The 16,296-nt window shown below is 33.2% G+C and overlaps 1 protein-coding gene across 5 annotated transcripts in view; it reads left to right on the top strand.

Annotated features, from left to right (window-relative positions):
* Positions 1 to 16,296, top strand: part of DENND4A (DENN domain containing 4A) — a 114,366-nt gene that overhangs the window by 46,888 nt on the left and 51,182 nt on the right. For all 5 annotated transcript variants that reach the window (XM_065941601.1, XM_065941600.1, XM_065941602.1 and 2 more), the window contains 8 exons: positions 3,721 to 3,790; positions 6,173 to 6,342; positions 7,239 to 7,477; positions 9,059 to 9,125; positions 10,501 to 10,559; positions 11,948 to 12,092; positions 12,350 to 12,525; positions 15,499 to 15,599. In XM_065941601.1, the coding sequence (XP_065797673.1) occupies positions 3,721 to 3,790; positions 6,173 to 6,342; positions 7,239 to 7,477; positions 9,059 to 9,125; positions 10,501 to 10,559; positions 11,948 to 12,092; positions 12,350 to 12,525; positions 15,499 to 15,599 (1,027 nt within the window). The remainder of the gene's footprint in view (positions 1 to 3,720; positions 3,791 to 6,172; positions 6,343 to 7,238; positions 7,478 to 9,058; positions 9,126 to 10,500; positions 10,560 to 11,947; positions 12,093 to 12,349; positions 12,526 to 15,498; positions 15,600 to 16,296) is intronic.

Genomic DNA, 16,296 nt, shown 5'->3' with positions numbered 1-16,296 from the left:
GCACATAGTAAGTGCTATACAAAAGTTAGCTATTACTAATTACTCCTTAGTTAACTCTGCTTATCCAGTCCCTTCTATGTGTATTTAATAACTGAGAAAGAGCTTTTCTTTTTGTTCAGTTTTATTGAGATGTAATTAACATACAGTAAGGAAGAACTTTTGTTTTTGCCCAATGTTTAAGCTCCTCTTAGTTCCCTTAAGAAACATTATAGGAATAAAAACCTCTTAAATGTTTATTTCCTTACTCTTAACTCTAGTTATCAGTCCTGAATGTAGAGAAACTGTCCTGATCTTAGTGGTCGGTGTCTTTTTTAAGCAATGGGTTGTGGTTTATATCTATTAACAATCTCTGTTTCTATTGTCTACAAGGTAGTAAAAGTAAATTTAGATCTTCAGAGTAGACATACAATGACTTCTAACTCTTTCAGAAATGCTAAAATAGACTTGCAATGCAGGAAACTTCTTTTCATATCTGTTGAATGTGTGTATAATTAGGAAATGGTTAGGAATAAATTATTGATGTGTTGATAATGCTGAGGAGTATAGTTATATTATAGATTATTCTTGATTTGGGCAGATTAGGTAGCTTGAATGAAAGCACCTTCTAGTTTTTGAAACCAGGAGAAAGTAAACCTAAAAAACAAAAAGCTGAAAAAAAAAAAGAATGAAACAAATCTAATGGACATGAGGAAATGCATATTGAATCTTTCTTCAAATTCCTACATGATTTTTCTACCAGGATTACAACTTTGGTCTCAAAATATATTTCTCCTACTTCTCTACCTCCCATTAAAAGTTTATGAGAAAAGTTTTCAAGAATGACTAGTTTTTAAGCTTTGGACCATAAGCCCTAAGTGATTTGGACTTTGATTGTTTAGAATAGAATAATAATATTTTAGAGCTGGAAGAGAACTTAAGAATGTCATGTGATCCAAAACTGTGAAAATGTGTAGTTAAGGATATTTAGACCAGGTGCTTTGATGCACACAGCAAATGTTTGGACTAATTTTGGACTTTTTCCTCAGTTTTTGATTCAATGAGAGTATTTTTTTTAATACTCTGTACAAATGGTTCTTGTTTTACAGCCTTTCAAGAATGTCAGTACTTGATTTAGCAAGTTTACTTAGAAAAGCAGAGTTATTAACCAAGCAAATAGTTAAATCATGTACGTAATTCCAGAAGAAATGTTTTTGCCATGGCAAACCACAGTATGGATATTTTATGGGTTAAGCATTTAAAGTATTTTAAGAACAATACCCCTTCCTACTTTCTTTTTTGCTGAACATTTTTGTAAGAAAAAAATTAGAAAACCTTCTCGTATTTAGTTTTGATATCCGTGGCTCTTTTCTTCCAGGGCCTTATAACTTTTACTTTATCTCTAAGTCCTTGTCTTTTAGGATATTCCTTTTGGTTTCCACCACATCCACATGGTCATATATAGTTCCCTTTTTATCATCACAAAGGTTACTGAAGGCTTTTTGTTATCTTTACAAATTTGACTGATTGGGGACTAGAGTTGGGACTTTGCTATACAGGACCTTTTATAAAATTTTTACCACCAAATAAACTAAAGGCCCAATCTGCTGATACTATAATATCCACTTGAATTTATACATCAATTCTTTTGATGTGAAAATATTAAACTGTCTATTAGAAACAAAATCTAACAGAGTAACAAGCATAACTTAATGTCCAAATAAGTATGATTTAACATACTAATCTGTTTGGGGACATATTAAAAAAGTTTAAAAAGTGGGAAATTTCTGGATGAGGAGCTAACTTACTGCAACATTGTTCATAACAGCACCCTGGAGAGGAAGCAACCTAAATGTTCCTCAGTAAGGGAATAGATAAAGTAAAGTGTTTCATTAATGGAATACTATATACCAGTTGAGATGAAGAAAGTAGATCTGTATCAGTTTTACTAATACTCAAAAACATTTTGATAAGTGAGAAAGCAAGCCATAAAGGCATGTATTCAGCACTTCACCATTTATGTAAAGTTACAAAGCATACAAAATAATGATATATACTTAAAGATGTATATATTTACATAGTAGAAATTTTAAAAATACAAGTGAATGAAATGCACTAGCTTCAGGCCAATAGTTAACTCAGAGGGCAGAAAGGAATGCAAAATGAGGCTTTAGTTAAATTGTAATTTTTTTGTTTATATATTAAAATATTGGAAGCAAATATGGTTATTGTTAACATTTGTTAAAGCTGGGTGGTTAGTAAATGGGTGTTTTCATGGTAGTCTCTTAATATTTTTAAAATATTTCTTAAAGTAAGTGTATTTCCTTTATATATATTTGTCCTCAGTGCTAAGTATCTGTCCTCATGTACTGGTCCATGCAAGCACTCTCCATCATGTATGCACAGACACATCACCTCACATTCATTCCTTTAACAAGTATTTATTAAGTATTTTTATATAATAGTTACTGTTGTGGGTGCTCCAGATACAGCAGTGAGCAAAACAAAGCTTCTACCGTCATAGAGCTTATTATGTTCTAGTGGTGGGAGGCAGATAATAAATAACAAAATATACTATAAGCCAAATGGTGGTAAGTGCTATGTATGGAGAAAAACAACAACAGCAACAACAAGACAGGGGCAATAAGGAGGACCAAGGAAGGTAGAAGGAGACTTGGTATTGCATATAAAGTGATGAAAGGAGGGCTGTCTAATAAAGTGACGTTTAGTTGAAACCTAAAGGAAGTATGCTTTGTGAATGCATGTAATCATCTCTTGTCAAGTGGTGGCATCTTCTAAGTTACACATCCATTTCAGACTTCTCACCTTACCTCCATTTGACTCTACACTTGGATGTCTAATAGATGTTTCAAAACTGACTGTGTCTAAAACTCCTTTACTCTCAGATTGGCTTTACCCACAGTCTTCTCCATCGCCTTTGGGGACTAGGAATTTGAGACTGTCTTGGAAGTAGCTGTTATTTAAAAGCGTGGTACCAAACAGATGAGATCCTTTAGAGAAAGTAAAGAAGAGACCACATTTAATGATCAGGAAAAGAGAGGCTCTACAAGGGAGATTGAGGACTGGCCAGAGATGTGGTGGTGAGGGACCAGGAGAGTGTGATGCTTCAAAAGCCAAGAAAGAAAAATGTTTCAGGAAGGGGGTCATTAGTGATATCAAAACCTGCTGAGAGACTGAAAAAGATGAAGACTAAGAATTGACTATTAGAATTGGTATTATTAAAGTTTTTAAAGTGTTCTTTTAAAAAATGGTAAGATTAAAACCTGGTTTGGAATAGATTCATGACAGAATAGGAAATAGGGAAATGGATATGGCAAAGTACAACTCTTGAGTTTGGTATAAAGAACTGTGAAAAGTCTGGCAATATCTGAAAGGTGTTGTGGAATCAAAAGGAACGTCTACATCCACATGAGTGGATATTACTTGTTTATCATTTCTGTCCAAAGTTTGAACTTAGAATAAAATCTAAATTGTTGTGGCTTGGTTTTGTTTTAAATAGTTGTTTTCCTCATGTAATTTCTGTTGCAAGGAAAAAATACTTTAACTTTTATTTCTGAAAGAAAATTGGGCAATAACTCCAATAAAATGCCAGCAAAATAACCAACTGAAAATAAAAAGAAATCTGTCATTACATACTGCAGAAATCAAAGAGATTCTATTTTATTAAGTTACTGCCTTTTAAAGTTGAATGATGTTTCTTTTTTTTTTTTTTTTCAAATTCAGTGGGGATCATCAGTGTACTTATGTTATAAAAAATCAGTGGCAAAGACTAACACTATATCTTACAAAGCTGGTAAGTATAATTTTTCATGGGATACTTAATATATAATGTATTATGGGACCAATAAGATTAAAGAAAAAAAACCTCTGCCTTAAAATGTGTTAATGTCAGGACTGAGACTATAACATATGTCTTTTGATTGTTTTGTCTTTATCCATACTTTATTGGATGCTTAGAGGAATATTAATTTTAAAAGAAGGCTAGGTTTTTTTAAGATAATAGGTTTAAGTAAATAATAAGTAGATATCATTCTCTTAAAGTCTTAAATCAGAGAATATGAGGAAAATATTTATGTTTCTTTTGAATTAGTTTCCTTAATATTTATACTGCTACCATACTGTGTGCACGTTCAGTCATGTCTTGACTCTTTTGCAACTCCATGGACTATAGTCTGTTAGGCTTCTCTGTTCATGGGATTTTTCAGGAGAGAACACTGGAGTGGGTTGCAATTTCTCTCTCTAGGAGATCTTCCTGACCCAGGGATCTAACCTGAAGCTCTTGTGTTTCCTACATTGGTAGGCAGATCCTTTACCCCTGGTGCCACCTGGGAAGCCTAATATTTATATTAAATTTAGTCAAGTCTGTAGTTTATATGTAATTATATTTCAAAATAATCAGAAATATTATAAATAATTTATAATTTTATAATGCATAGTTGAAATTTTCAGTTACCAGAAGCCTCAAAATATCAAGTTATTTATAAGAAAGCAGATTCAACTTTTAAAAAATAAAATTTTAAAGTTAGTATCCTAGACTCCTACCTTCTTCTGCCTGTGATTTTCTAGGATCCACATTTCATTGCTGTTTCTGTAGTTTCTTAAAGGCTATACCATTATTTCATGACTTGAGAAAGTAATGGACAGTTCAGTGTAAATCCTCATGAGATCAACTGGTTGGCTAGCATATAATTTGGAGAAGGCCATGGCAACCCATTCCAGTATTCTTGCTTGGAGAATCCCCTGGACCGAGGAGCCTGGCAGACTAAGGTCCATGGGGTTGCAAAGAGTCAGACATGTTTGAGTGAAATAACAGCAGCCAGAAGCATATAATTAGAGAATTTTAGAATTGCCTTGGACCTCAGTATATCTGGTTCATCTCACTTTATAGATGAGAAAACTGGAGACCTATAAGTACATGACTTGTCTGAAGTCAAACAACTATTAGTGACAGACCAACCACTCATATTCTCAATTTGTCATTTTATTTTTAACATTGTGTCATGATGGTTTCCACTTGACTTTAGGGATTCAAGCTTAGGAAACCTATTACTGTTTCTAGTCCCACAAAATCCAGTAAAAGAGTCTGCTCTTGAGGATTTGTTAAGTAGAAGATACCTGGACTGCTTTGTCAACTAGTCTATTTAACATGAAATCATATACCACTTGAAACTCTATTTTCATATAATCTTCATATAATTTCATATAATTCAGAAGCTTGGCTTAAGTTGATACTATTTTAAAGACATTGTAAGTATGTGATTTCTATTTTTATGTATAATTTTTCTTGTATTTGTGCTGGAAGTTATATATATAGTCCTATAGAATATCTGTATTAATGTGTCAAAAAAAAACCCTGAGGTAAAGCTATCAAAAACTAGTAAAATGAATATGTGCATATTGAAAATTCCCTCCCCAAATAGTATGTTTATATGCTGTAAGGTAGTATGAACACAAAATGAATTTTTAGGAAAGTGAAAGAAAGTGAAGTCACTCAGTTGTGTCTGACTCTTTGCGACCCCATGGACTGTAACCTACCATACTCCTCTGTCCATGGGATTTTCCAGGCAAGAGTACTGGAGTGGGTTGTCATTTCCTTCTCCAGAGGATCTTCCCAACCCAGGGATCCAGGGTCTCCTGCATTGTAGTCAGATGCTTCACCGTCTGAGCGACCAGGGAAGTCTGAGTTTTGGGGGGGAAGTGTGTGCGTACTTGTGTGTGTTTCTTTGTGTGTGCTTAGCCGCTCAGTCATGTCTGACTCTTGGTGACCCCGTGGACTGTAGCCCATCAGGCTCCTCGGTCCATGAGATTTTCCAAGGCAAGAATACTGGAGTGGGCTGCCATTCCCTTCTTCAGGGAATCTTCCCCACCCAGGTCTCCTGCATTGCAGGCAGGTTCTTTACTGTCTGAGCTACCAGGGAATGGTCTTTTCCTGTTTGCCTTACTAGCCTTTGTGGATGAAACTTGATAAATATTAAGTAGTTAATATGACTAGTTCAAGGATTAAAATCCACTTGAATCCTATTAAAGCATAAAGTAACCAAGAGTTACTTGGTGAAACATATATAGTGTTTTAGTCTTCCAGATGTGTAAAATAACAAAGCATTTTAGCATCATTCAAATTATGAGCTGCTAAATTCAAGAGATGATGAGCTAATATTTATTATTGTTTTTATAGGTCTAATTTGTAGATACCCTCAAGAAGATTATGAGTCATTCTCACTCCCAGAATCTGTTCCCCTGTTTTGTTTACCAATGGGTGCAACTATTGAATGTTGGCCATCAAATAGCAAATACCCCCTCCCTGTATTTTCTACGTTTGTGTTAACTGGAGCCTCAGCTGAAAAGGTACTATGTTTAACAAATGATATCTGCAGTTTTCTTGTACATTTTCAAGTCTTAAGTTTTATATGCAGGAACAATAGAAACAATAACTGATTAAATTAGATCTATTATATGCGCCTCTTTCACTTTGTTAAAATAACTATATCCGGAGACATAGAAAAAGAAAATTTTCATTCTGTCTTACATACCCAAATGCTTTTCTTGTCAATATGGCGAAAGATTTTTTCATTATCAAGTGATGATCCTGCATTGCTTAATTTTCTGTGTTACAAAAGTTTTAAAGTAATACTAAGACTTTATTAAATATGCAGTGCTGTTTAGAACCATAGCCTATTATCGTTGAAATGGACTTTGATAATCTTCTAGTGTAATATCTTCATTTTATATATTGGGAAACTGAGGTCTAGAGAATTCAGTAACTTGTCTGAAGTTGAAATTTGTATTTCCTTATCTAAAATTCTGTCCTGCTCTCTAATAAATAATTATTAGGTGGGCCAAAAAGTCTGTTTGGATTTTTCAATAGCATCTTACAGAAAAACCCAAATGAACTTTCTGGCCAACCCATTGTTTTCAGCCATTTTCTTATAGAGAATATCAACACAATTGTTTTCACTCTTTATAAAGCAAATTTAATTAAACATACTGTTTTCCAATAATAAATAAGGGAACCTGAGAGTTGCACTGTGTAGTTTTGCTGCTGTCATCATCAATGTTAAAATTTAATGTACTTTAAGAAAGCAAGAGCAATGTCTCTTCACCATTGTTTCTGGTACCTGGCACCTTGCCTGGCTCATAGGCATATAATGACTCATAATAGCTCATCCATTAAATATTTAACTAATGATGTGATTTGAGTAAATGATATAAGGCATATTTATCAAATGTATTATGTTTTCCAGGTCTATGGTGCTGCTATTCAGTTTTATGAACCATACTCTGAGGATCTCACAGAAAAACAGAGATTTCTTTTGGGTTTAGCATCATCAGCAAATGAGAAGTCTGATAGTTCCAAGACAATTCACACTAATAAATGCATCTGTCTTCTCTCTCACTGGCCTTTTTTTGATGCATTCAGGAAGTTTTTGACTTTTCTATATCGTTATTCCATCTCTGGACCTCATGTCCTTCCAATTGAGAAGTAAGTTAGCAGCCTTCTCGGGTCAAAATTTGGCAGCTCTTTCCACTATGTATGGTATATTTGTACTGGTAATTGAACGGATTTTATTTGGAAACTAAATTTTTCAAGAGAAAAAAAGATTTGGTTGATTCAATTAGGTAATATTTCTCTTACTATAACTATGTGTGTGTTTGTATTCAGTTGCTTAGTATGTCTGACTCTCAGCAACCCCTTGGAATGTGACCTGCTAGGCTACTCTGTCCATGGGATTTTCCAGGCAAGAATACTGGAGCAGGGTTGCCATTTCTTCCTCCAGGTCATCTTCCCGACCCACATCACTTGCATTGGCAGGTGGATTCTTTACCACTGAGCCATCTGGAAAGCTCCAATTATATTTACAGTTTTGTTATTTTAGATAATTTTATTTCTAACAAATGACATAAATGTTTCATTTTTTAGTATCTTGTGAAGTTTGGAGATCCTAACTGGAATTTTTTTTTTAATAGGTTTTGTGATTCTTATTTTACATATAATCTGGGCTTATTATATTCCTTACTATTTTTAGATATCATAGATATCATTTTAGATATTCGGAGGCCTGGTGTGCTGCCGTCCATGGAGTCTCAAAGAGTGGGACACTACTGAGCAACTGAACTGAACGTAGATATTTTGGGCTTCCCTGGTGGCTCGGGAAACCTGAGTTCGATCCCTGGGTTGGGAAGATCCCCTGGAGAAGGAAATGGCAACCCACTCCAGTATTCCTGCCTGAGAAATCCCATGGACAGGGAAGCCTGGAGGGCTACAGTCCATGGGGTCACAAAGGGTTGAGCACGACCGAGCAGCTAACATCTTCACTTTCACTTTAGATATTTTAGATTCCATGCTCTTCTGATGTTTTCTATCCAGATGAAATTATCTCAGTTCTGCAACCAAGGTGATTTGGAAATAGTTTAAAAGTAATATAGAAATAAAATAACTCTTTCTTTAAAATGGATTGTTTACTATTGTTTAATAAAATAACTCTTTCTTTAAAATGGATTGTTTACTATTGTTTCCTTTTTCCTTTTCCATGGTTTGTTTTTCAAAACAAAACCCATCAATCTATCTCTTTATCTGTCTTCCTCTGGGGAAAAAGCCAAAAAAATCAGCAATAGAATTTTTAACTTGTTAATCGAAAGTATACTGTTCTTATTTTAGAAATAGTTAAACTCCTTCATTTTTCTGAAATACTCAAGGTTGCTTCATTTTTAAAATATGAGCAATTGACTAAAAATAAGTGTTTTGCAGTGCAAGAATTAGCTTCTTTGGTAATGTCCATATAAGGTAGAACTTAAAATGGCTTTTGAGACATTAATAACACAATTATTACTGGATATGAGAGAATATTAATATGGAAATTTATTGGGTGGGTTTATACAGAAGCAACTTAAATGATATAAATGTTTTGGTTGTTTGTTCACTTGTTTTTGTGGTAGCAGGGATTTCGAAATTATCAGTACACAGAGCTCTTGACTCGACATGAACTTGTGGTGACATGTTGACCTTTATTGCATATTGTATTCTCTTTGGAATCAATTGGGTTTTTGTTTGTTTGTTTTTAAGGCATATTTCTCATTTTATGCATAAAGTTCCTTTTCCATCTCCTCAGAGACCACGGATTCTAGTTCAGGTAAGATTTCCTTGATGTAAGTGCTCTATTGAATGATTATGGACTCTGTCAAAATGTAACCTAAGTATAACAGTTTTATAAGAGGAAACAAACATCAGATGGAATCAAAAGAGAACCAGATGCTGCTTCATGCTGGAGTTTGGACCCTTATGATTTTATTAACTGCCTCCCAGCCAACATCTAATGTTTCCTCTTAGATAAAGGGTTGTAGACTTGACGAAGTAGACAGCAGTAGACATTTTGAACACATAAAAAGGGACTGCTTTCCCTAAGTTTATTCTTGGTATTTAAAAGTTTTGCCTTTGGCACTTATTCCCTAAGTTAAGTGTATTAGAATAGATGAAAGAAAAAGTTGTGTGTTTTCCTAATTGCAGGAAGAATTGCTCACATCCTGTGACAGGAAGTTTAAAGTGAACATAAATTATTTTCCCCATCTCTTTTCCCAGTTGACTTTATCTTTCCTTTTTTGTTTATGTTTCTTTTTTGTTTATACTGTCGATATGTAAGTTGTTTTTTTAAGCATAATCTTTGAAGTGATCTTGAGAAAATTTTTTCATGTATTATCACTGTATGTGCCTTATTGTATTTATCACAACCCTTAGTGGAGTATCATTCAAAATTAGAAATTATTTATAAATAGACATTTAATATTTGTATAAATATGCATAAAATTTAAAATAGATTAATTGCATTAATATATTGATACAGATAAAGTGTCTAGAAAAATATCATTTTGATAAGTGTTGTAAATAGTCTGCACATCTACATATCATCTCAAGTTACTTCTTGATATTTAGTGTCAGAATACAGCACACTCAAGTTGCATACACATAAAAGATTTATAGCTGAAGTTGGCAAGTTTTTTCTATTGAGGACCAAACAGTAAATATTTCAAACTTTACAAGCTGTATTGTCTCTCTGAAAACTGCTCAGCTCTGCTTTCATTGCACAAAAGCAGCTCTACGTAACATGTAAACAAATGTGTATGGCTGTTTTGATAAGACTTTATTTATAAAAGCAGGTGATCTGTGGATTTGCCCTGAGGCCATAGATTAGCTAACCCTGGTTTTATGATATTAAATGAATAGTTTATTCTTTCAATACAGGTTTGTTAAAATGGCATCAGGGATATGTTGAGGAATAGAAGAAAAGAATATGGTTTAGAGTAAGAAGAATTAGTACTTAGGTCAGTCATCAGGACATATTTTTTAGGGTCTTAGTAAGTGATTTAGACTATTCCTATAACTGGTGAATGGGAATTTTGAAACTTTATGGGCATCATCTATATGTATGTGTGTGAAATTTTTTTACTGGAAGGTGGCGTTTTAAAGTTATTCTTTATATTTGAAATACTTTATTTCATATCTGTTTTCAGTTATCACCACATGATAATCTGATCCTCAGTCAGCCTGTTTCTTCACCTCTTCCACTGAGGCAAGTAAATCTTCATTGTGTTTCTCTAAATGTTTAGTGTAAGCTAAAATAGCATTCAAGTATTTTCTGTCTTTCCTAGGAAGAATTGTAAATGTTGATGGAAATATTTCTCACCTAATTGTTTCTTATTTAAATTTCTTTTACTTAAAATTTAGGTTAAAGTTCTTGAAGAACAAAGAAAAACTTTTATAGTAATGTTTGATATTTTGTATATCCACTTAACTATGATCAAATGTGTGCAACTGTTAATGCATAAATGAGTACATATGTCTATAGTTTATGAAAATGATTATTTTTTAGCTTTAAATATCCTCTGAAAAATAGTCATTTTAAAATTAACCCCCAAATAAAAAGTTACTTATAAATACTAGCCCATGGAATAGAATAATGTATTAAAGTTCAGAGATTATGAAATATGTTTTTTCTAAAGTATCATTTCTTGATATTTAATTAGCCATGTAGTTTTTCTAGCCGGGAAGTAGTTACAATATAATTAAGTTATTTGGTGGCACGTACCTAAGGGAGAACAGCTGCCATCTTTGACATTAATTTTGTAAGAATTGCAGATTATTTCATCACCAGGTCTTGGCCCAGAGTGACCAGTGTTTTCTTAACCTTTGTTTGAACTGAGAATAAACTAGAAATACTGAGACTACCAAGAGACTTTTTTTTGATAATGACTTTATTGGTATATAACTCACATACCATACAGTTCACCTAGTTAAATTATACAATTCAATGAATATACTCACAGTGTTCTGCAACTATGACTATAATCAATTTCAGAACATTTTCATAGCTCAAAAATACACCTGTATCTTTTAGCAGTTACCCTCCCTTACCTCTACCATCCCTACATATACAAACACACAGACACCCTCCCCAGCCCTAAGCAACTGCTTATCTGTATCTTTTGGCAGTTACCCTCCCTTACCTCTACCATCCCTACATATACAAACACACAGACACCCTCCCCAGCCCTAGACAGCTGCTTACCTACTTCTTTCTCTACAGATGTGCCTGTCCTGGACACTTGTATAAGTGGAATCATATAACAACCTTCTGTATATACACTGAATTCTTTATTTGAACATTATCTACATGGCAGATCATTTTATATAAAAAAGGAAGTGGATAATTTGCATTTTCCATATTTAATACAAGGCAGAAGATGTGGATGACTTCAAAACCTCATAAAACTTCATTATTTTCATAGTGTGTTTCTGATGCAGCGTTTTCCCTACAAAAGAGCAACAGTCATGTTTAAAGTTGAATATATAATGTGAACTGTAACTCTACCCTACTCATAAACTTTAAAAAATTATTTTGTATAATGAGATGTTTGGATCTCTATTTTTTAAATTATATATCTTTGTTTGGATTTACAGTGGTGGCAAGTTTTCAACACTGCTCCAGAATTTAGGCCCTGAAAATGCTGTGACACTCCTGGTGTTTGCAGTAACAGAACATAAGATTCTCATTCATTCCTTACGGCCTTCTGTGCTTACCAGTGTGACAGAAGCATTAGTATCTGTGAGTATCACAGTTTCTTCTTGGCGATGAGTTTCATTTTAAACCTAATTATTCATATAATTTAAAGTTATTTCAATGCTTAACTAAAATTCAGAGTGTAATGAATTTTAATCTTCTGACCATTAACACTAATTGTAATTATTTAACAAGTATTAAACTACTTTAGGTATAAATATTTAAAAGACAATTTTCTATGTTGCCAATGAATTATGCTTCAATGTTAAAACAGCTAAATATTCTCTTATCTTTTATCCAAGATGATTTTCCCTTTCCACTGGCCATGCCCCTATGTTCCTCTCTGCCCACTGGCTTTAGCAGATGTCTTGAGTGCACCATGTCCATTCATAGTAGGAATTGATTCAAGATACTTTGATCTCTATGACCCTCCACCAGATGTCAGTTGTGTTGACCTAGATACCAACACCATTTCTCAGTAAGTTTGTTTCAGTGATTCTACATTCTGTAATTTGCAACTTTGTAGCTTTTTTTTTTTTGTATATTTTGTGATTATAACTAGAATTCTGTTGAGCTATATTTTTTTTAATATTTGGGGTTTTTACCATCTTTGAATCAGTTCTTACTATACTTTGATGAGATGGATTTAGTGTACTGGAGAAGGTTTCAATCCTCAGATATTTAAATAGTTAAGAGATATTATAATCTTATGCCTTAGAAATTTATGTAAGGAATATAAGGATTCTATAATTTTCTCTGTTTATTGAAATAATATTTAAGTTGTACCTACTGTAACTATATAGCTTTTCTTTAATTCAGTATTTTCTCTTGTGTCCTTTATTTTCAGTTTAATCATATTTAAGTTCTTCAGGGAAGAGGAAATTGATGCAATACCACATTGCATCCACAAGATATACTTAAAATAACTGCGAGTTACCCTGTTAGTAAAGCCCCAAAGCCCTTTTACAGTTTAATTCTTCAAATATTAAAGTAGCATCTCTTTTTTTTTGGCCAATTGCCAAATGTTACATGACATAATGTTTTTAAAAATTGAAATGCCGTGTGGTAAATAAATGTACACTGTATTTATTATAGTAATAAATTACATTTTCCTTCTTTTTATACTTTATTAAAATAATTTTTTTCTTATTTTAACTTTCTGTTTTGATCACTAATAGAGTTAAAAAAATCAAAAAAACATGAGTTGTTTGCACTCATCAGTGGTCTTTCTTCTTGGTTTTATCACCCTTCCAAACCTATGGTAGGACTAAACCAGTGAACTGATCACTTTCCACTTTCCTTCCTCCTGAATTTCTGGAACCTCAACCTGAAATTTGAAAGAAAAATTCTGAATATGAAATTTGTTGTTTCCTTTCCCCTTCTCTGACTCATAAATACATAAAGAACATGTTATGAATATCAAGAAGTTTCCAAAGGGAAGTTAATATCTGATAATGTACTAGGCATAAAACTGTATGCATAGCCTAAGGTATATCTTATTATTCTCTGTATTTTGTGAGGTAGTTTTTACTAAGCACTCTGCCAGACAGATAAGAAAACCAAAACTTAGATTTATAAGTAATTTATCAAAAGGCACATAACTTATCCTCTCAGAACTGATTTTGAAAACATCATGGTTTGACTCCATAACTAGTACTTCTGCCACGAATTATTGGCTAACTGATTCTGTACTAGTAATCTTATAAATGGAACTCACCATGAATAAAAATGCAAAAAGTTGTCATAGATTCAAACTTAGGTACTAGATAAAGTGCTTCTCCTCAACTAAGTTTTAGAGTGATGCTCTCAAGGGCAAAAGGAGGAAAATCATGTGAGTAAATTATAGTAATTCGATGTAATGAAATGATACCGAAATATTGTTCATTGTTTGTTTATGCTACAGACATCTCAAGTGTCCTCCCCCCCGCCCGCCCCCCCCCCACACACACACTTTTTTTTTGCTAGGCACCGGGAATAAAAAGACAAACCAAATACACTCCTTTCTCTTAAATTGCTAATAATCTAGCAAGGGACACACAGTGAATGCTCAGGCACAGTGGGAGTGCTGTGTTTGAAACTTTCAGCAAGAAAATAATGCCAAGTATTTTTACACTGTGTTCTCACCTTAATACAGGGTTGCATAGTCCTGGTCACACTATAAATGAAATAAAATCTCACAGCAGGACATCTGCAGTTTGACCCTGCCCTGTCTGTATTTTTTTTCTCATTGTGGAAAGATAGAGTAGATTCCAAGACAGTTCTTTGTCAGCTTAAGCTTTCCCATCCACACGCTTTTTCTTTGTTTAGTTTGTAGAGTTTTATTTGCCCTTTTTGTTCTGTGGGAAATTTAGGGAACATTAAAAAAAAAAGTTCAGCATGTTCCATTTAACACCTGCACCATGTTGTTGAGTTTGGTGGTTAGAACATAAGTGATTTACTTTTGTTCTCCTTTTTCTCTACGTTTATTCAAGTTTCCTAAAATGAGTATTTATTGCTTTTGAAATAGTAAAAAGTTTTGATAAATAGAGAATGGAGTCAGCAAAGTTATAGTTAAGTCCAAAAGCTTTACCATGTTCTATCACCATGCTCTTTTCATTTTCTATTCCATCTACAGTTTAGAGAGCAACTGTGGTAATATTTGTGATGAAGAAGATTACTGGAGTTCATCATAGAAACAAAGATGTCACTGTCAGATATCTTCTTTCATAGTTATGAAAGTATTTTGGGATGTTACACTTCTTTCATATAATCTAACATTATAGATTATTTCTTTTCTGAAAGAAACTAAATTTTACTTATTTTTTAGAGAACTAAGAAACTAAATATTGAATATATCAAAATATTTTGATAAGGTTTATGGATCATAAGTTCACTGAATGTATTCTAGAGTGCTTTGTCTTAGAGTCTGTAAGAAAAAAAAAAAAAAAAAAACTCCTCTAATAGTAGGATTTCCCTAATATTTAAGTGTCTAAAGACTCTAAATGAGCTTAAGGGTTATGTGTGCATGTGTGTACGTTCAGTCATGTCCGACTCTTGGTGGCCCTATGGACTGTAGCCCACTAGTCTCCTCTGTCCATGGGATTTTCCAGGCAAGAATACTGGAGTAGGTTGCCATTTCCTCCTTTGGGGGATCTGATGACCACCACATTAAATTTTGGAGTAATTTGCATGCTTCCAGTGCAAGTGAAATTGACTCAGTATCAACATAAGTATACGTTTTTGAGCTATATTTAATACAGAGTTCTACCCTCAAATAAATTAATTTTACAACATTAAGCAGTCCATTTTACACCTGTGGTATTTTTCTCCTGTTAATAAGAATATTCTATATGCTTTATTTTTATTCAGTGTGTTTTCTCTTTTCCCCTTTTTATGAATAACAGGTATATACCTGCCCCACCTCTTCCCATGTTAATCTGACAAATATATTATTGTTATCATTTAATCTCAGAACTGGTGACAAGAAAAATGTAGCCTGGAAGATACTGCCAAAGAAACCATGTAAAAATCTGATGAACACACTGAATAATTTGCATCAGCAACTGGCAAAATGTAAGTGTATAATTTAATTAAAGGAAGTAATTTAATCTGAAGAAAGGTCTCCAATTAATTTGCCTTGCTTGTTAAAGGATAGTTTTTATCTACAAGAAAATTTTTTAGAATGAGCATTAAAGCAAGTTTTTAGAAACCAAATGGGAGATTTTATGAAGTTTATATCATAATAGAATTTAAAAAGAGGTTAAGGTGATTATTTTCAAATACTATGGAAAAATACTGGTTTCTATTTATGTGTTTTCTTTGTACATAAAATAGAAAGTTAGTTTTGAAAGTCTGAGACAGATGGTTTAAATTACATTAGAAAATGCTGATGATTTCCATGGGGTGGGAGCGTGGTCATATGCTTTTCATCTTTGGTAGATCTTAATGCTGTGGCCTACCTCAAATAATTTGAAAACAGGTTTGCCAAAAGCATTCAGAAATTAAAGTGAAAATTGACTGGCGTATTTCAATTCAAAGCTTACATAAGAGTATCTTGATAGTGATCCAGAATTACTGATAAAAGGAATTAAGCCTTCAATTTATCTAAGCTTCTTATTATTTAATAACAACAGTCCATTCAGGGTTCATAATTTGATGCTGTTGTATGAAAAGTAGTCAGTAAATATGTAGCGATATTTGAGGTTCTCATTTATGTATTAAGTGAAATATAAACATGGGAGGAGGCCTACATCCTCAGGAGCAAGGTTAC

The sequence above is a fragment of the Muntiacus reevesi genome, chromosome 7 (genome assembly GCF_963930625.1).
Source record: "Muntiacus reevesi chromosome 7, mMunRee1.1, whole genome shotgun sequence".
Lineage (NCBI taxonomy): Eukaryota > Metazoa > Chordata > Mammalia > Artiodactyla > Cervidae > Muntiacus > Muntiacus reevesi.
Note: the sequence above shows the minus strand (reverse complement) of the source record. Positions and strands in the feature narration are given on the sequence as shown.